Source organism: Ochotona princeps, chromosome 20, assembly GCF_030435755.1.
Source record: "Ochotona princeps isolate mOchPri1 chromosome 20, mOchPri1.hap1, whole genome shotgun sequence".
Classification (NCBI taxonomy): Eukaryota; Metazoa; Chordata; class Mammalia; order Lagomorpha; family Ochotonidae; genus Ochotona; species Ochotona princeps.
The window spans coordinates 30567034-30588109 of record NC_080851.1 but is presented as its reverse complement, the minus strand read 5'-3'; the positions used below and the strand labels follow the sequence as shown (position 1 = coordinate 30588109).

Sequence of the window (21076 nt, the reverse complement as noted above, 5' to 3'; positions counted from 1 at the left end):
TTGTACACCTAAGCCATCCTTCCTGCTGATGTCTTTTCCTCATTGTGGCAAAACGCCTGCAAATCCAGCTGAGCTCATGGAAAAACCCCTACAAATGCACACTGAGAAGCTCTCCTCGCAACCTCCTTTCCTGACACCAGGCTGGGGTTCTAGACGTCAGCCAAATCCTCAGGGAGAAAGCGAGCAGGAAAGTAACGAGAGAATTCACACTCAGGTGTATTTGGTTCAAAAATGAGTTGAAGGCCCAGCATGGTAGTCTAGCGGCTAAAGGCCACATCTTGCATGGGGATCCCATTTGGGCGCCGGCTTATGTTCTGGTGGCCCCGCTTGCTACCCAGCTCTCTGTTTGTGGCCTGGGAAAGCCCAAAGTCTTGGGACCCTGCACCCATGTGGGAAATTCGCAAAAATCTCCTGGCTCCTGGCCTCGGATCGACTCAGCTCTGGCCACTGTGGCCACTTGGGGAGCGAATCATTGGATGGAAGGTCTTCCTCTCTCTATCCTCTTCTCTGTATATATTTGACTTTTGAATAAAAATAAAGCAATCTTTTTAAAAAACAAGTCGAGAGAGAAACAGTCTGAGATTTCTACTGGGAAAAACAAAGATGTTTAAAACCATACGCTTCATGTTTGTCAGCCTTTTCTGTTCCACTGACCTCTTGAACGTCTGCTATCACTTGGATTTGGATGCTGTCTTTTAGCCTGAAAACGCTTAGTCCAGTTTGCCACGATGCACTGAGAGATTTCCTTGGGATTTTCATTGCATTCAGCACAGCCTGAAGGAGCAGCACGGGGTGCCTCCCTATGACATCTCACCGCCCTCCTCAAGCGAGCATTTTTCTACTTTGGTGATCTCCATTTCCTACAGGATTTCAGTAAAGTGGAGGGTCTCTCTCTCACGTGTTCTCTCTGTCTTAAAATGTATTTGCAAGCTCCGTCTTCCTTTCCACATATCATAAATGACATTCTACAGATATGCAAAAATCAGATCAACACAGTCACTGCTACAAAGAACACGAGCCTAGCCATGTCATTACCTTTTTGGAAAAAAAATACTACTTTAAGAAAGAAAGAAAGAAAAACAGCCTTCCACAAAGCCTTCCAGTGTGGCGCTCACTATTCTGTCATTAGGATATGCCGCACAAGGAGCTCCAGGTGCTTGGCATGCTGCACTTCAGGGACTAATCACCCGGGGCAGCGGACTGGCCATTAGATTTTGAAACCTTACCTTTCCTTGGAATCGGGTATCAAGCAGAGAATAAGTACAGAAATTTCACTTCAGACCTATATATAGCACCTGTGCTATTCTGAGGGCAGAACAATCATGTTGAAAACGGTGATGTTCTCTGTGTCCTGCACCCAAAATCTTTGCAGATACACTTAGCTGTGAACTTCCCCTCAAAAGATCCCCCAAAGGACTCGAACCCCCTTTGAAGACCACTCACCAGACTTCCTTGCTTTCAAAGCAATAACAGCTGCTAGCTCTCTCTGCACCTATTAAAACATTAGAGAGAGAGACAAGTTAGATGAAAAAATGTAACCCCAAAAGTACTTTTTTTAACATACACAACCCAAACAAAGCACTATTGCCCCCCCACCAAATACATGTTTTCTATCATTGCTTATTTGTTGCTTGCTTGCTTGCTTGGAGCACGTGGGAAAAAGAAGTTCCACAGAAGAATTTTGGGCCAACAATCTGGAAGAATTGCATTGACTTCTTAAAAAAAAAAAAACGCAGCTGCCAGAATGTATGCACTGTGAAACATTGGCACATATGCCACAAGGACAGAAAGAACGTCGAAGAGTTAACTATACAGCATCAGAAACAATGTAAATATGTCAAATTATTAAAATGGCAAAGATACTAAATATTCTCTATCCCATAACGGTGCTGGTCTATTGGAAATGCCAGAGAAACTGAAATAGATGACCCTGGTACAACTGGATCTCCATGAATATTCACTGTTGCCTGACATGCTTATAGCCACCTTTCCGGACAATATATTGCATTAAAGCAGACATCATCAACCTCTAGGGTGGGGGAAACTACAAAACCTAAGATGACCTTTCAAAGCCAAAGTGGGAGCCAGCGCTGTGGCGTAGCATCAGGTTAAGCCCACCTGAAACGCTGACATCCCATTTGGGTGCCAGTCTGAATCCTTGTTGCTCCATTTCTGACCCAGCTTCCTGCTAATGAGCTTGGGAAAGCAGCAGATAATAGTCCAAGTGTTTGGATCCATGTACCCACATAGGGTAGACCGGGATGAGGCGCCTGGCCTTTCTTGTCTTCAGCCTGGCCCTACCCAGGGCATTGTGACTATTTGGATAGTGAGCCAATAGATGGAAAAATCTCTGTCTCTTCCCTTCTTTCTGTAACTCTTTCAAATAAATGCATCTTTAAAAAAAAATTAAACCCCACTTTTAGGTGAATTTTTTAGTGTTTGCACATTCTCTCACTCTCCACACTTTTGAATGCTTAAATGCTTAATTAAATCATTTCAAAGGGAAACCTTTTCAAGGACACCAGGAGGATAATCCGAGGGAAATCAGTATGCGAATGAATGCAAACTCCATAGGGAGCCAGCTCTTTCTCCAGCAGGACACAATCTCCTCAAAGAGGTGCCAGTTCAGGTGCGTGGAGGACCATAGGGGGGCAGTGTTGAATCTGAGATATCACGTGGCTGACTATGCTAACACCTAGCACTTTAAAGGTGATGGCCTGAGAGCCTAACAAGGTTAAAGTGCAGACCTGCTACTTAAATTACTTAATTTCTCTTTCTCTACTGCAAGGAGACCCTCCCTGGCAATCACCTCTGAAGAGGACTCACTGCACTGCTATTGCCCTGATTGGGGTGAGACGTGGGGGTGGAAACCAGCTCAAGTTAAAGCCTACAACTTTCATTTGGGTCTCCATCGTGGATAGTAGGGGCCCAAGTACTCTTCAGCTGCTCTCCTGTGCACATTAACAGGGAGCTGGATCAGAAATGGGGCAGTAGAGACTTGAACCAGCGTTCATATGGGATGCTGGCGTCACAGATGGTGGTTGAACCTGTGTCATGATGACATGGGCCCTTGTTGTTTTTAGACTCAGTAACCTCATTAACCACCTAAGATAACATGATAGATGCCTGCCTTCAAGCTGGAGGCTCTATGAAGGGAGGGCACATTAGTCAGGGCAAAGAGCAGGTGACTCCCGGGGGTGGATACAGAGGCTGTCCTTCAGAGAATGCAGGAGGCACAGGGGCGGGGGGGGGGGGAACCAAGAGCCACCTGAAGGAGGGCACAAACAGAAAAGAAACAGCTTTACCACTGGGCATCTTCAGGCCTCTATGCCTTTTTCTTTGCAATCTTAGTCATGACAAACTAAAATTCCATGCTACTGCCTGGGCACAGATGAGGCTGTTCTTATACAGAGGAAGGAATGTGAGTGGGCCACCCTGCAGTGTCAGTGCGGCCCATCAGAAGATGTGGGTCAGGCTGAGCACCTAACCACAGCCACCCAAGACCCTGAGCGGGGACCCTGTGGCTCAGACGCTCCTGGATTTGTGCTGATCAGGAAACGCTGGAGTTCATGCTTTGGCATCATTTCAAGTCTCCTCACAGTCACAAGTTCTAAAGCACGCTGTGCATTTTTCTGCTGCAGTTCCTTGCGCTGTGGACTACCAGCTTTCACGCATCTATCATCATCATCATCATCACCTTGAAGGAGCAAGAAATGTCCCGAACGTAGGTGGGGCTGGGAACCACGCGGTGATCCTGCCCGCTGCTTTGATCCATGCAGATGCTACACCACTTTCATCATCTTGCAGGAAAAGCAAGTGACAATCTGGGCCCATGCTCTGCTCACTGTTCCCTGCCCCAAGGAGGCCTCACTCCTGTGCTGAACCCCCAGGGGTCAGGTATCTTTCAGAAAGTCAAACTTCTGTTCCAGAAAATCAGCCCATCCAGCACACGTGCCCCATTAGCGAAGGCTGTGGCAGAAACTGCTCAGCAGACAGGAGACAAGATGGGTCGTGAAGTGCGTGATTAGTGACACCAGATAGGATCAAGGAAGGCTAGAAAGGGACCCAGGGCCGGCAGTCAGTGCTGCTCCATCTGGGTGAGACAGAAGAGCCCTGCTCCCTGGAGCCCCACGGGGACGGGCTGTGGTGGCTGGAACCCAGTTCACATCACTGTCACTTTGTGTTTCCCATCTGATTCCGGACAGCAGTGGGGTTGGGAACCACTGCTGTTACTCAACGAGAGACCGTGGTTTCCCCCAGACTCCATGTTTCAATTTTACAAGCATTTCAACCGACCGTCGATCTCTATTCTATTGTATTCTCCACTAATTCAATTCATTTATGAAGGAGCATGGCCTTTACCGTCTCAGATACACAACACATTAAAAAAAAAAATCAGGCCATAATTCAATCAAATAATTAGGTTAACGTCCCATTGCAGTGGATAACAGAGTCTGCCACAGTGTATGGCAAATTGCAAGACAACCTTCAAAGAAGCTGGGTTTTTAATTTCAAATATAGCTTATTCGACACACACACATACACAAGCACATCTATATAATCCAAGATGCATGCAGCAAAGGGCATGTTTGTTCTTGTGTCTGTCTAGATAGGGGATGAGCACGGCATATAGGAGACAGAACCCAGACTCCTGCCTCTGCCCTTGGTACCCGTCAGAAGCAAGGTCAGACCCGTGCTGAAAGGTCCTGACTTACTATCCTGGATGACCAGCCTGGCTGTTCACAAAACCACCTTGGAAGTCACTAACAATCAGCCCGTCTCCCGTCATTTTTTTCCCCTAGCATTCTGCCTTCCCTTTCCCTGGATATTTTAAACTGTGACTTCAGCCTGAAAATCCATACGCTCACACAGGCTATTCTGCAGCAAAGGAAGACCGACAACCTCCACTGACAACCGCAAGTGCTCATCGCAAACTCTGAGGACCAGGAACCTCTCTGTGAAAGAGCTTAACTGTGAAAGCCTAAGAGGGCTTCTTGGAAGAAGAGGAAACAAAGCATGTGAAACAAAGTATAAAGCTGGATGGCAAGTGTGGGGAGGGGTAAGCATGGGTTGAGACACCCATGTTCCTTGGGGCCAGCACTATGGCGCAGCTGGTAAGGCTGCCATCCATGACATCAATATCCCACATGGGCACTAGTTCATGTCTCAGCTGCTCCACTTTTGATCCAGCTCCCTGCTAATGCATTTAGAAAAGCAGTGGAGGATGGCTGAAGAACTTTCGGCCCCTGCAACCCACATGGGAGAACTGGATGAAGCTCCTGGCTCCTAGCTCCTGGTCTCCGCCTGACTCAACCGTGGTCATCATGCCAATCAGAGAGTTGAACCAGTGGATGGAGGATTCCTCTGTCTCTTGCTCTCTCTTTCTAACACTTTCTAATAAATCTAAAAACAAAGATATCATATTCCACAACAAAGTACCCTGGCTCAATTTCCAGCTCCAGCTCCTGACTCCATCTCCCTGCTCATACAAACTCCAGGAGGCAGCAGTGACGGCCCCGGCGTCAGGTGCCTGCCACCCAGGACTGAGCTCTCGGCTTCTGGCTTTTGTCTTGGCCCAGGCTTGATTGCTGTGGACATTTAGTCAATAAACCAGCCCAGGAGCTCTCTCTGTCTCTTTTTCTCAAATAGTAATAACAACAAGAAGAAATTAGGAATAAAAGGAAAAAAGTTTAACATAAAATAAAGAAAGGTCACTTTAGCAAGGTAGGCTAATGTCGGCAAAAATCCTAGTTAATCCTTCTTTTCTTCCTTCCTTCCTTCCTTCCTTGAGGGTTGTCCTTACAAATCACTTTTAAATTGATCTGTCTATTCACAAATTTCCTAAAGTTTTTTTTTAAATCGCTCAATCTTAGAAATATGTACATGTTGGCACCATATATAGAAATGTCTTTAAAATATAGAACATTCTCAATTTCTTAAAGATACGTAAGAAGATACATAATCCAATACCCTTCCGTGTTTTTATTTTTCTAGTACATATCACTTACGAACCACTACAAATTCTGGAGGTCTTGTGGATCTCCAGAAAACTTGGAAAAATCAAACTGTTTCTTAAGCAAAGTTCTTGGCACAAAACGCAGACTGGGAAGTGATGATGGTTCAGATGTCTCTCCTCTGAAGGATTACACATGGGATAAGGAACAATTGTCTTTGTTCCCCAGGGGCCTGTTTTCCTATTTCCAACTTCATCATTTTGTTCTGAAGAGCTGATATGAGCGCTAGTCTGATACCTGGATAATCTTGTGGTTACCTTTTACTGTCAACCAATCATTAGGCACCAAGCAAGTTGCCTGTCTGCACCCTCCGGTCCTCCACCCAACACTTCATTTAGCCAAGAGCTGCCTTTCCAGCCACTTCTGTTGCCACGTCACAGAGCTGTCAAACATGCTGGGGTGATAAAGGCAATTAGGGAGTTACGCAACTCTTACACACTACTTCACTGGACTCCTACATGTCTGCCTGTTAACTGTATTATAACTGAGATAATGGATAACCATTTACACACTGGTATGTAAAAGTGACCTGAAACTAACAAAACCAAACTAGAATCAAGCCCTACATTCAGGCTTAGCCATTCTATTATCGAAGCCTGATGTCCGGATGATTAATCTGAGAGAGGCTGGCAGTAACAGAGAGAAAGTTGTAGCTGATCATATTATCGAGGACAACCAGGAGACCCTCACCTGCTCGGCGCTATACCCGAGGGACAGAGCAGTCTTGAGTGCCTGCCCTCCCCATGAAGGGTGACACTGTGACCTTTCCCTTCTGCTCATCTCTTCTTGATGGCAAACATGAGATGTGAGGACAAGAGCACCAGTAATGCCAAATATGTGCGAGGTACAGGGTGGAACTCAGGCCAGCAGAGAGGAGCTGCCAAAGGGGATGGGGCACGGGGGGGGGGGGGGGAAGAGTTTTAGGTTGACCTGAGCATGTTCCAGCAACCAGCGCTCTCTCGAGGGAGGAGTGGCCTGGCAGGTGCATTTCCTTAGATGTGTGGGAAGGCCAGCCTCAGATGGGCCCAGTTCAAGCACTTGTCCTAAGACTGGCTTAACAAAGCCCTTCTCAAATCACCCCACTATCCAAACAGAACAAGGCTTTTCACCTCACCTGGGGGTGGTGACCTCTGGCTGCCTGCTGTTGAGCAGTCAGTGATGTTAGGTCTATCAAATTCACCAGAGACAGAGAGAGAGCGCGCAAGCGACAGCAAGGTGCAAATCTGAACAAACAGATGAAAAATAACTGTGCGAGGTCATTTTGTGTTGGGGAAATCTCATGAATGTCATTAGCCGAAGCTATGGATGTTTGCAAGCAACCTGACAAGGGCAAGAGAATGAACTAACGTCTCTGAAGATCAGGTGCATCCCTTCTACTTCAGTTTCAAAGCTGCTCCTACGGCCTCTCCTCAGTGGTTTCTCTGAAGCCCCAGCTGCAGCTCAACGGGAACTTCCTGATGAGGAAGACGCTCCCAGCCATCGGATGGAGCGTAAGGATCCCAGTGGCTAGTCTGACTTGGGCAACCATGAAATAAAGCATTCACCGTGTTTACATGGTTACACTGTTCATCTGTATGTCTCAAATTACTTTTTCTTCCATTTTTTTCTGGAAAGCCTAGAGCATTTTTCAACTTGCCTAACACACGCTGTGCTTTTTTTTTAATGAACTTACAGAATTCCAACAGCAGCTTCAAGATTGGGATACAATACACAAACCCCGGCCTTACTATGCCTTTTCTTCTTTACAGGGAACATGTCTTTTCCCACTCATGCTTTTTGAGGCAGGCATATATACTGAAGCAGCAGTGGTTATAACTACCTCACTCATCAAGTTCCATAGATACAGGGACAGACACCTGCTGAACGTATAGGGATGTTACATTGCAAGTGTTCATACCAAGATAAACCTACATCAAAGCAGCTTTGTTCTTAAAAAAAAATGTACCTATTTATTCATTTGAAAGGTAGAGTTAGAAAGAGAAAGACAGAGACAGACCTTCATCTACTGTTTTGTTCCCCAATTGGCTACAGTAAGGCAGGCCTGGTTCAGGCTGAAGCCAGTTGCTAGGAGAGTCCACTTGGGTCTCCCATGTGGATGGGCAGGGTCCCATTATTAGGTCTTCTGTTGCTTTCCCGGGTGCATTGGCAAGGAGCTGCATCTGAAGTAGAGCACCTGAAACTTGATCCAATGGTCATTTGGGAATGCCGGCATGGCAGGTGGTTGTTTAACATGTGGCACAATGGCTGTCCCAAAGAAGACAGACTCTTTCCAACTAAAACATCTGTAAAAACTGCCAACACACAAGAGATTCCTGGAAGAACAAAGTTCAGAACTCAAGATGCAAAAAAAAAAAAAAAATCTAAACAGTTTTTGAGCTAAAGGATAGGCTTTAACAATGGAATCGACATACTCAGACTGCAGCTGCGTAAACTCTCAGTATCCAGGCATAAGCCTCCTCTTCCCAACACAGGCAGAAATTTCCTTACAGTCACTGTGGCCCCCACTTACCACATTCCTCTTACCTAGCCTACCAGCCCACCTCCAAGACACCAACACATAAGGCACTGAAATGCTCTATTGGCAGGTAAGGAACAATGCTTACATATTCAGAGTTCACCTCAAAAAATTTAGATTTCCACAGAATTCTAAAGCTTTCTGTAAACATATGGAAGCTGACTTTGGTTTTAGAAATTTACCTTGAGTATCCAGTGCTGTGTGTATACCTGCCATCCCATAAGGGCACCGGTTTGAGTCCACTTCCAATCCAGTCTCCTGCTAATGTGCCAGGGAAAGCAGCAGAGGATGACCCAAGTGCTTGGGCCCCTGCACCCACCCCTGTGGAAGACCCAGAAGAAGCTTATGGCTCTTAGCTTCTGACTGCTCTGGCTCTGGCTGCTACAGCCATGTGGTATGAACCAGCAGGTGGAAGATCTGTCTCACTCCCCCTTTCTAACTCTACCTTTCAAGTCAATAAATCAATCAACACTTAAAAAAAAAAGAAAGAGATTCACCCTAAAACTGCAGAGCTTTCAATCAACTGGACTAGCTGTGGCCTGGCAGCTTTCGATGTGCAGAGATAACCGCTATCTTCGGATTAAAGGCATTCCGGGCATACGTTCATCAAGAAATGTGCATTGATTTGTGTCGCTACCCATTTGATTGGATGAAGTGAAAGCCACCTGTTGGGTCACGTGGCTGCAGGTCAGAAGTTCAGGTGCAGCATGGCTCAGACAGGTCCTCTACTCCTAGAGTCTCCAGGGCCAAAGCAAGGTCTCTGCAGCTGCATTCCTCACTGGAGGCGCTAGGGGACGATGAGCTTCCAGGCTCACTCAGTGTGCTGGCACAACAGCCCAGTTCTTGCATGTGGGGGACTGGGCTGGCAGCCACCCTCAGCCTCCTGCCAGAGGCCCCCCTCTGGTGTGTGCTGCCATGGGTGACGGCCAGCCATGGCATGCTGGCTTAGTGCCAGGCTTAGTGCTACCTCACCTAGGACTTGCACAAGGGCAAGTCTCCTCTGCTTTCAAAAGCATGGAGGATTAGACTGGGATCTGAGCAGACAACCCATGGGTGTGGCCCCAGTCATCTCTACAAGGTACACCTGCCTCAGTAGGTGCCAGGTGGGCAGTTCACTTTCTGGGGACCTGTCACAGAAGGACATCACAATTCCTCACGGCCACTCTGGAGCACTAGCCCTTGACACCATTTCTGGCTATAACAGCAACTTGCTAACAGTTTAGTTTCGGAACATGATTTACCTGTTATCAAGTCTTTATCAGATCACACTAATCTCCCTTATTTTCCCTTTATGTGTTCTGTCTCTACTCCCATGTCCTTGCTAGCACCCCAAAATTCATCTCACAACTCATTCATGTATATGCCTCAATTGCCATTCCTTGAGATGTCCACCCAACCCTTATAAATCTATCCAGAATATTCCTTTCTTTACCTTATTCAGACAAAGCCTCATATTTCAATTACTGCATGCAGCTAACTGCACATAACTTCTAACTCATCTTTTATCTCATCAATACCACACAATGTGCATGGCATGAAAATGCATTAAAATTATACCTATGCTATTTTTGCAGCAAAATCACTTTTTTATTGTTGTCTTAAGCTATTTAAGTTTAGTAATAGATGCTTCACACAAATTTTATGAGTTCATATGATAATAATAATGCACACATACAGAAACATGCAGATAACTTTCTTCTCATTCATAAGGCATTCCCCAGACATTTGAGCCTTAAAAGGGTTCCACAGATTCACATCCTTATTCTAGGTGTCCTTCCACTGGACTTGTCTGAATAGGCAAAAAGACCACTTGCCATGATGCCTACTATGTAGCCAAAATCTCAGTAACACTAGCTGATCACACCCTGGGAACAGGCTTACAGAGTTTCTTTGTATACAGAGATGATGACTTGGCAATTATAATGGTGTGTGTACACACGTCTGTATTTTATGAAAGCAGGTGACATATTCCTAGGATTCAGGAAGCATTCTGATGTGCAACAAACATATTAGCATTTTTTCACTAACAAAGGCACAGAAACAGACACTGCAAAGATGCACATATGCCCTGGTAGTAACGGATCTGGAAAGCACTACGAGGAACTCTTACCTAAGGGCAGCAGAAGGAGCCTTAGCCAGTTCCACATGAAGTCTTAAGAGAACTGCAGTCCACAGCTTGGGGTCTGTGAACATTCTAGCTGGCATAAGGCAACAAGGAAGGGAGGCAATCCCCCACATCTCCATAGAACCACCACAAACAAGCAACTTCACCCAAGGAATGGGCCACAATTCCACGGGTGGGTGCATTTTGCAGAAATTGTATTTCTTCATGAGAACAGGCAGACAGACCTCCTGTCTGTCCTTTCACTCCCTCCCACAACAGCTGGGGCACAGGCTGAAGCTGAAGGCCAGGGGTACAACCCACCACGCGAGCCATTCCCTGCTGCCTCCCAGGGTGCGCCTTAGCAGGAAGCCGCAACCAGGAGACAGAACTGAGAACCAAACACAGGCCCGCCGAGGTGGGACGCGACTGACCTCACATCTGGTGCTTTTTTTAATGCTTCTTGAAAGCAGAACTGCCTTCTCTCGAAACTCAACATACCTGACCTTTCCCCAAATCACACAGTAGCTCTTCAGCCACCGGAAGAGTGGGAACCCTGGACAGCCTTCCCAAAGGAATTTTATGTTCCATGCTGATAAGCGATATAAGGTAACAAGACGTTCCTGATCCTGTAGCAGCCAGACAGAGGCTTAGTCATTCGCCTTCCCACAGTGTCTGCATGAACAAGCCTGCTCAGGCCTCCAAGAGGTGGAGAGAAGGGGATTAAACTCCATCTCCCGTTCCCAGAAGGGAAGGGGCAAACAGCCAGGAAGAAGGCACAAGTGGAAACTCCGTTTCATATTTTTAAGAAACCATACTTCTCAATGTGCTCAATTCTCCCTACTTTGACTCACCTGAGATTACCTCTAGCCCCTGCTACCTTGGCCGATAATCTCAAGAGCTCTCTGGGAATCCATGTTTATAATGAGTCACTAAGGCCCAAATCCCATGCTTTCTGCTTCCTGAACCAGGATCAGTCACGAAGTCTCCAATCAAAAAAAAAAAAAAAAAAAGAAAGAAAAAAGAAAAGCTGCCACCACCCACCATCAAATACCAACAATACACCAAATCCAAATTGTAGTACCATGTGATCCTAGCCAATGGCCATCCTTCCTCACCCAAGAAAGGATAGAAACAGAGTCCTGTGGAAGGTGCACCTTAAAGAAAACAACTGAAATGTCCGGTGAAAGATGAGACACAATTAAACAGTTACACGCTTCTGAGAGTTTCCAATGAATGAGAGAAAAATGAGAGAAGGGATGATTTGGAGGAATGGGACTGCTGGGAGGCACAAACCCCTGGAAAGTTTGGGTCTTTGAATTTCATAGTGTCATACTTTGGTGACATAGGACAATCAGTCGCTTGTTCAGACCTGTCTCCTTGTGGCTTTGAACCAAGTATTACCCAAGAGAATTCTCCAGAGAGGAAGCACAAGAGACTAATCAGACCAAATCCTGAGTCCAGTGCAAGGGCTTAGTTGATGAGAGCAAAACAGGATTGGTTTTAATCTATCAAGTGGGATCCCAGATGGGGTAAAAATGAGGGTAAAGCCTTAGGAGAAAGGCTGCTAGAAAGCTGACGGAACAAGCTCATGGTTGGTATACTGGACTGATGGACACTCAACAGTGATATCCACCTTGACCACAATGAGTTACAATTACTTTCCTCGTCCTAGAGAGACACACACAGGAATTCTATAGCAGGTGCCCGGCTCTCTAATACCTGTCACCTGAAGTTACAGATCTGCTTCCCGATCCTCTGCAACAAACAGCAGTTGCCATGTTTGTCCATTTGGGCTGGACTGGCAAGCCGGCTATACTCACCAGGTTTCCCCAGAGCAGTCATGATTTGTACATGAAGATCCAACAGGAGGAATTTAGAAAAAGCTGCTGAAGGCACCAATGCACGAGGTTCAACTTTAAAGCTTGATGGGACAGTAGACAAAGATGGCAAATGGAGGTGGAAGGCAAGTGGTTATAGGGTCCAACAGTATTACATGCTGTTCTCAACCCCACTATCCAAGTCCTCGATGGTTGCTTTTTAATTTTAATTCATCTCTCAAGGCCTGGTCATGAGAAGTGGGCATTTGTCCAATGGTTAAGACACCAGTTAGGAGCTCTGCTTCTCATATTAGACCACCCAGGTCTCATCCCCCATTCTGGATTCTGATTCTAGCTTCCTGCCAGCACACACACTGGGTGACAATGGTGACGGCTAAAGGAACTGGGTCCCTAATATTTACATGGAAGACCTGGGTTGTTCTCAGCTCCCGGCTTTAGCCTGGGCCCAGCCTTAGCAGTTGCAGGCATTTGGGCACTGACCCAGCAGAGCTGAGATTCCTATATCTGTCTCTCTACCTACCAGTTGGCTAGTCTCTCTATCTCCTGAATTAAAAGGAAAAAAAAAAGATATGTCATAGATTCACATGTCCCTACTCCCACCCCAGCCAGCACTACTACACCAACAAGTATTTTGTCTAGTCCCCCAGATTCTCTTCTTTTCCAAATAACAGCTAATCTCGCTGGACCAAGCAAGTCCAGAATGCATATCCTAGGTCCCTGTCCCTTTGTAAGTACCCCTCATGTAGCCTTCCACCCAAACAGGCATCTAATCTACACAATTCACAATTCAGAATAACTCGCAACACATTGGCCATTTGACAATTAGACTGCAAATGAACAAATAATAAATATTACAAATCTGGCAATCAACCCAGACTAAATGCTTGTTTTTAACTCCACAATTTCCACCATGAAAACTCAGCCCAAAGAAATGAAAGAATTTAGTTTTGCTCTGGAGATAGACTTTCAGTAAATACGAGACAGAAGTCCAAAATCAGGTTTGAGCTCCTATTTATAGATGTCTGTGTTTTCATTTCCTGTTCTTGGTCTCTTCCCAAGTACTTCTCAGTGTCTCAAAAGTTTTGCTTATTTCCTAAATCCACAGGGTAATTTGAAACATCAAATTATCTCTTCCATTCTGAATACTCCATTTGTCACCAGCACTGGAAAAGTCCAAGTTTAAAAAGAAAACACTCTTGCAAAGTTGATTAGTGTAATCAGCTGCTGAGAGACAGAGGAAAAAAAATTAAAAAGGCTGGCGGCTCAGGCTTCCCAAGGACACGTGCTTTGGGATCAATCTCCTTAAAATCAAGTCCAACAAAATGGTGTTCACACCTTCCAGGACTGAACACGTTCACAGACCTGTAAATGCTGGGAAGGGTCTCAACATGTAAGCTACAGAGTCCCAAGGTTTCATTATTCCTGTGTCAAGCACTTGGGAGGGTGCCTTTTTTTTTTTTCTCCTGAAAATCACTATCAACACAGCTGGAACGTCTTAAATGTTAGCCACTCTAAATCTGACTACATTATGAAGACGTTTTTAATTTCTACACATTTTTAATCTCTCTTCCTGTGTTCCCTTATTAAGAAAGCTCACTCACATCTTCTCCTCCCCGATTACCCCCGCCCAGAGTACAACTGCAGGTATTGTTTGTTTTCCCCCTGGGTGAACCTACAAGGGTGGGAAGAAACTGCAGGCTTTCTCTTAAAGCCAGCTGTCCCACAAAGATCCCGAGTTTGAGGTAAAAGGTGAGGATAAGACGTCAATGGCGGTGCTGGAAAGCCACCTTCTGGTGTCCTCCCTGCTATGGGCAGTCTACAAGACAGACAACAGCCTGGCCAGATAAGGAAGAACAGGGTGGACTGTGTCTGGAATCTCGCGTTCACAAACTGTCGGTGCTTGGATGAGGGTCAAATCCTGTGGCTGGGCTGAAGCCTGAGACCAAGGTCAAGGCCTGTAGGCAAGGGCCCACGGCTGGGCTACAGTCCAAGGCTACCAAACTTGAGACTCACATACTGACTTCTGCAGCTGGGTCATGCTGTCACTTCCTGGTCATCAAGCACGAGCTGTTTACCCTCAACGTGGGACATGACCTGACAGTTTGTGATGCAACATCTGTTGTTGCGGACTCCCTAAGCAGGTGAATAAACAGCTGATAGCAGCGAGCCTGTGGGGTCATCCTCCCTTCCTGGGAGAAGTGGGCTTCCCCCCGCCTGCCACTTTTATAACATTATCTGGTGTCCCTGTCTCTGCATTCTTATTTTCCTCACTGCACATCACCCCCTTCTCCAGCCCTGCGCAGGGCACACAGGCACACCAACCCCTGAAGGACAAACCCGGGGACAAGCATCAGCAGCTCCACAGCACAGGTGTCACTTCTGCTCTCCTCCATCTCACTCGGGGGTGCGGCAGATGCCAACTGCTGAGTGAACTACTCCCTTCCTGCATGGTGTTGGCACCCAGGGTACAGACAGAACCTAGGATGACAGTCCCTTCACAAACACATCTTGGGGACAGGAAGGGGCCGTAGAGACTGCCTGCTCTAACTTGGCCATGGCCATACTGTTGGAAAAACTTAAGGTACTCAATCGGAGCACAGGGACAGTACCATGCTTCTAACCAGAATAAACAAGGGTTTTCCTCTTCTTTTGTTTCCATTCCTAGACACCACTCCAGCTGCCAGGGACTTTTCCACTTCAGTGACCTCACGGGCTCTCCCACATCTGCATCCCTGCCCCTCTCTCCTCCTCCTCAGGGCTCCTGACTCTGACATCCACAAGATGTCCATGCGCTTATCTCCTCTACCCCTCACTGTCCTCTCAGCTCCCTCTGTCCCCTCCCCGTGGGGTCCCTGAGGCACCCCCTCTCTCTACCTGCAGCCCCTCTGTGGCTTGTTCCCGTGACTTTAACCCTGCCCCTAGGAGCACTAGACACCTCCCTAGGTGTTCTCTGACTCGGTTTATGTTCTTATCCTCTCAAATTCTGTGTCACTCACCCCAAAGGCCATCTCAACGTCCATAAATGCTACCCAACTTCCTAGGTAACACAACCTCCAGAACTTCACCTGTCTGCTTCCTCCTCCTCCTCCCTTACCCACTCATACTGGTTTTATGAAAAACAAAAACAAAAGTCTGCATTTCCTTTTGGACTCAGCTTTTTGCTCAACTTCCTAACCTAGCATCCCACCTCGCATTCTTCTTCTTTCTTAGCCACCTGCCTCTTCCCCTCAACATGCTGTTCAAGGCCTTGCATTTCTCTTAACTAGGACGTTCTTCTCCAACCAGGCATGTCTGCTGTTCTCTTCTCCTCCTGATGCCTGCCCGTGATAAATCCCATGACATGAGCATGTGTCCTGTTCAGATGCTGACTTCCTCTTCTGGGCGGGTCAAGCCTGACACCTTTATCGAAGCTTTCTGTCACCATTCTTGAAGTGATTAGCTACACATGTGCTGCTCAATATCCAACCCCTTTATTACACTGACTTTCTAGATATATTTGTCTGGTCTTCTTGGTGTGGCTGCGGGAATCCAGTCTTAGTTGTTTTTGTGGCTCCTGAGACTAACCCATGAACTGTATCACATTATGGGGAAAAAAATGGTTTAGTTTAGTAGTTTAAGATAACATGAGTATAAGGTGGGAAATATGAGTTCAGATTCTGGCTTTGTTCTTTTCTGGCTGGATGACCCTAGGTAGGTCACTTATTCTCAACAAGATTTCATATGAATAAAACAAGAAATACCACCCACTTACTAGGGACGATGTGAGTTTAAATGGAAGCGAGTCTGTGTAGATGTTCAGCCGTGCACAGTGTATATAGCAGGGTATCTCGCCCATGGTGAATGCTTTCTGAACAAACAGCTATTATGATTTTTCAAACAATAGGCATTCAAGGCACTCCTCACTGATCCATTTAAACTGCAAAGCTCACGCTGAACACTCTTTCCTAACACGCTGTCATGAGTCCATCTGACATGAAGTTTGACACCAAGGCAACTCAAAATGTCTTTAAAAAAAAAATACATTCCAGAAGAGTAGGAAAGACAACTAACTTTGAGCCTTAAAGCTGGGCCCAGTTGACAAGGCCTGCTGTGTAAACACAAGACTGTGAGGACCAGCTCCATCCATATACATAACCCAACCAAGCATGACTTTCAGCCGTTGCTCTTTCTCTGATAGACTGAAGCAGAACTAGGCCAGTTTAGGGGAGGCTAAGCTTGTCCAAACATCCCAGACAATGGATTCCAATTTTGTAACATGGGATTGTTAGAGTTCTGTCCAGAACTGGAGTTTGGCCACCAGCCACTGCAGTTGGACATGCTATGAAGAAAGCTAGCAGCTTTCCTTCAACTCACAAGACCACGTCTGCTCAGCAGCTTAAAAACAAACAAACAAACAAACAAAAAACAAGGAGAAAATAGTGCAGCGGGCCCCACTACAGACTCCCGTCCTGGTCTCACTTGCCCAACAGTATTTCCTTTCTTTCACCTAAGGAAGCAGGGTCTTTTCTTCCTTGAGCAGCAGGGCCTGGCTTTTCCTAGGTTGAATCAGACTGTATTTACAAAAGCAGATGTCATCCTCCTAAGGAGGTGACAGCAACTTTCCACCAGCACCAACTATAATGTCCCAATGCAGGTGAATCAAAGCCCAAAAATCGAAACTATGATCTCCCTGGGACTAGCTGTGGCCTGTAACGAGTGGTCACAGAGAAAATCCCTCTCTATATCACTGCCCAAGTTACTTCCATTCCAAGGCCCCATCCTCATTATTTCTGGCACACCTGGGCAGGATAGTGGCATGGTCTTACCGCAGATGTGAGACGAGCAAGAATTTCATCACTGCTTTCTTCAGGGTCTTCTATTTTCTGATGAGACCTTGGAGAAACAGACAAACAACAAACCATGACTCTTCAGGTTGTTCATGGTTATCTACCAAGTCACGGAAAATAAAGGACGAATAATGTCATTGTTGTTATTATGAAAGTACTCTTGCAAATATGGTTGTGTCAGCAGAGCCTTAGAAATACGATCCTGCGGGAAGTCAAACTTTCCTCCAAAACCATTAGTAAAAACTTCTTACTATGCACCCAGTGAGTCCTGAAGCTCAAGAATTCCTCTCCAGATGGTATCACAGGACAGCTCTGAAATGCCCAATTTACACACGTGCTTGGACAAAAGCAGATGTACGGATAAGGTTGGTGAGTGCCCAAATTCCCTCTACATCTCAGAGAAACCCAGATTTAAAAAATAAATATGAGTACTACATTTGTGTTTTGGCTAAACCTGATTTACTCGGAAATGGTACACCACACGTTAAACACTGTAATGGGGATGTTAAAGATTATAAAAAGCAGGACAGCTTTGCCGCCTCAAGAAGCCACAGCTGGGGCTGGTGTTGTGTGTGGTGCAGAGGGTTAAGCTGCTCTCTGTGATGTTTGCAACTCAGTTGGCTCCAGTTTGCGTTCTCAGCTACTGCACTTTCGATCCAGTTCCCTAATGTGCTTGGGAGAGCAGAGAGGATGTCCCTCCAGGTGCCTGGGCCCCTGCATACACAATGGAAGACCTCAAAGAAGCTCCTGGCTCTTGCTCAGCCCAACTGAAGCCAGGAACCAGGAGTTTCTTCCGGGTCTCCCACACTGGTGCAGGGTCTCAAGGCTTTGGACCATCCTCAACTGCTTTCCCAGGCTAGAAGCAGGGAGCTAGAAGGGAAGTAGAGCAGCCTGGACATGAACCGGTGCTCACATGGGATCCCTGCACATGCAAGATGAGGATTTAGCCACTGAGTCATTGAACCAACCCCCAGATGCTTCTTGCCCCGCCTCCATTGCTATGATTGACATCTACCACTCACAAGCTCTTTTCCAGCTTCTGAATCTCCTCTGAACTGCCAAGTTTCCCCATGTGGCTCTTGGGGACAATCCCAAAGGACTCTTAGGGGTTTCTGGGACCCAACTTCACACTCGACTGCTATGGCCTCCCAGGGTGCCTGCATTCCTGGTCACACTGAGGCCATCCTTGGTCCCAGCATTCCTCATGCCTGGTGTCATCTGATCATGCCTGGTCATGCCTCCAGAACAGTCCATGTTCACATATTCTCAGAAACATATGCCCTTAACCAACTTCTACCTGACTTCTATGGGTCTGGCTTCTCTTCTACTCAATCTCCCACATACCAACAATGACTCTCTAAGCCCTAAATCTGGCCCTGTTCTTTCTGATCTCCAAACCCCCGGGAGCTCTCCCCACTGCCTACTGAAAACAGGAGAATACAGAAACACTGCTCCTGCCCTAAGCACGTGCCCATGCTCCCTCCAGCTGCAGCTCACTTGGCCTATAGGAGGGACTTACGGTGAGACCAATGGCCAGAAGGGAGGAATGGAGTGGGGGAGGGAGGGTGAGAAAGAAAAAGAAAAAGAAACAAAAAGAAAAAGGAAAGGAAAAAAAGGTGCAATGAGAGAATATGAATTAGACTTTTCTTGGACTCTCTGAAATCATAAACACAAACATTTTCTCTCTTTTCCCAGAGAAGACCATTTTTCCAGCACCAGGGTACTAGCTATGCCACCAGAGGACATCTACCAAGCAGCAGTTGCTTGTGAATGTGGCAGGTTCCATGAAAGGCCCGCCCGCCTCAGAGTCATGCACTCCTGTCAAGCTGAGTAAGGTCAGGTATCACCAATGGCTTTGTTCACATTTGCTGTGCAGGATCTGAAGATGCATGCTTAATGCTTCCTGCAGTAACTGTGCTTCACTGACCAAGACAACCAGGTCTGCAAGTTCCACTCTGGCTGCCACTCCTCATTGCTATTACAGAGATGTGTACTCTGATAAGAGGCAAGTCATCGGTTCTCACACCTGGAGGGGTCCTTGCCTATCCACAGTGGAAATTTTGGAGAACTCAAGAGATTCCACGGGAGGCGGGCTGGGCAAAGAGTCAGAACAAAGAATAAGATCGGCTGATTTTGTAACATCTTTCAAAAAATAATCTGAAGTGAGAGATGGAAATTTTCTTCACTCATAGTCCTAACAGAAAATTTATGCCAAGCTCCACTATGAAAAAAAAATTGAGAAATAATCAAAATATGTTTGCTCACCCAGACGGTATTTCCTGCTCTCCAAGTGTCACGAGGATCTAACGGGGAACAGTGAGGAGTACAAAGGGGAGGTCTGGGGGCAGAGGAGAGGCAGACTTGACCTTCCAGTCAGAAAGTGCTAACCCAACATTGTTTCACAAGCAAAGGATAGTGGTGGGTGTCTCTGGCTGCATACACAGGGCAGTTGGAAAGAGGAAAAACCAGAGAGGATGGGTGTTGTAAATACAGGGAGCCCAGGTGAGCGTTGAGAGTGGCATCCAGGGTCCTCCATGCCTGGTGAGGGTGCGTCTACAGCCACAGTGGACAGGTGGGCGCAGAGCTCCAGTGCACTCCTGCCTCTGTAGGTATTTTCAGGCACTCACTTCACTGCCATTAGGATCTGGTCGACCAGAGACTGCCGCCAACACACAGAATGGGAGCTGTTGAAGAGACATCTTCACAGCTCCCAAAAGGAGAGCGCTGGAGGTCACAGCCTCAGGGGAAGACAAAGGACAGTGGGAGGCAGAGGACCAGAGTGGAAAACAAGGACAAAGGCTTTGTAGTTTCCTCAGGCAGGAGGGAGGATGAGGCCAGGCAAACAGGTCATTAGCCGGGATTAAGGGCCTGGGAGGAACAAACAAGTGGAGGATTGGCTAAGTGAGGGTTGTGGGCAGGACAAGCAGGCTGAGGATTGGCTGGACTGAGAGCAAGGGAAGGGCATACAGGCTAAGGATCGGCTGGGTGATCTGGGGTGGGACAAATAGGCTGAGGATTGGCCATATATAGTACAGGCAAAGGGCGGGACAAATAGGCTGAAGATTGTCTGGGTTGAGGAACTTAAGTGGCCACTGTGCAGTCCCCAGGTGCCTGATTCTTGACTTTGGTGAGGACAGGTGGACAATGGCCACAAGATGAAAGCCTAACAAAGGGGCGGTGGCCTCAACTCAGCACGACCACAGAGGTCAACACGTGTGGTTACTGCAGTGATGAAGGGTGAGCAGTTGTTCTGAAAAGTAGAAGCGAGTGACATAGAACCAAAACACGGAACCCCAGGAGCTCCTCAAAAGCCATTTCCCTAAGGGCATGATCACTCGTGCCAACGGCTGCTGTCACATGCCATGGCCTCCTGAAACAGGGAACAAGACCCAGCTCTTAAAAGAAGGCCCTGGTCATCTGCACATGGAGGTCTTCAATGTGGTGCTGCTGCTGAGTCCAAATGGCCTGAACTGAGCAGAGAACAGAAGAGAGAGTACAGAAGTCACATCAGAGACGGAGCAGCTGGGGGAGGTATGGGTGGGGACACATGAACCATAGCTGACAGGAACAACCCAACCGAGCAAAAGAAGGGAATGGAAAAGCATGGATGCTACACCCAATCAGCTCCTCTATAAAGCCTCCCAGCTTCCATCCATCAGCCTAACTGTCCTTGTCCAGTTCCTCGATGGTAAATCAACCTCCCACTAAAAATAGCTCTGTGCCCTGCAGGAGCGGTGCAGCTAACCCTGCAGGGTTCTGGCCCCCCGACTCACGAGGTC

At 46.9% G+C, this 21076-nt stretch overlaps 1 protein-coding gene across 2 annotated transcripts in view; it reads right to left on the bottom strand.

The window, feature by feature from the left end:
• The window catches only part of RAPGEF5 (Rap guanine nucleotide exchange factor 5), a 201758-nt gene that overhangs the window by 124056 nt on the left and 56626 nt on the right, over nt 1–21076 (bottom strand). For both annotated transcript variants that reach the window (XM_058678275.1, XM_004582451.3), the window contains 2 exons: nt 17277–17343; nt 1444–1492 (listed from right to left, as the gene is read on the bottom strand). In XM_058678275.1, the coding sequence (XP_058534258.1) occupies nt 1444–1492; nt 17277–17343 (116 nt within the window). The remainder of the gene's footprint in view (nt 1–1443; nt 1493–17276; nt 17344–21076) is intronic.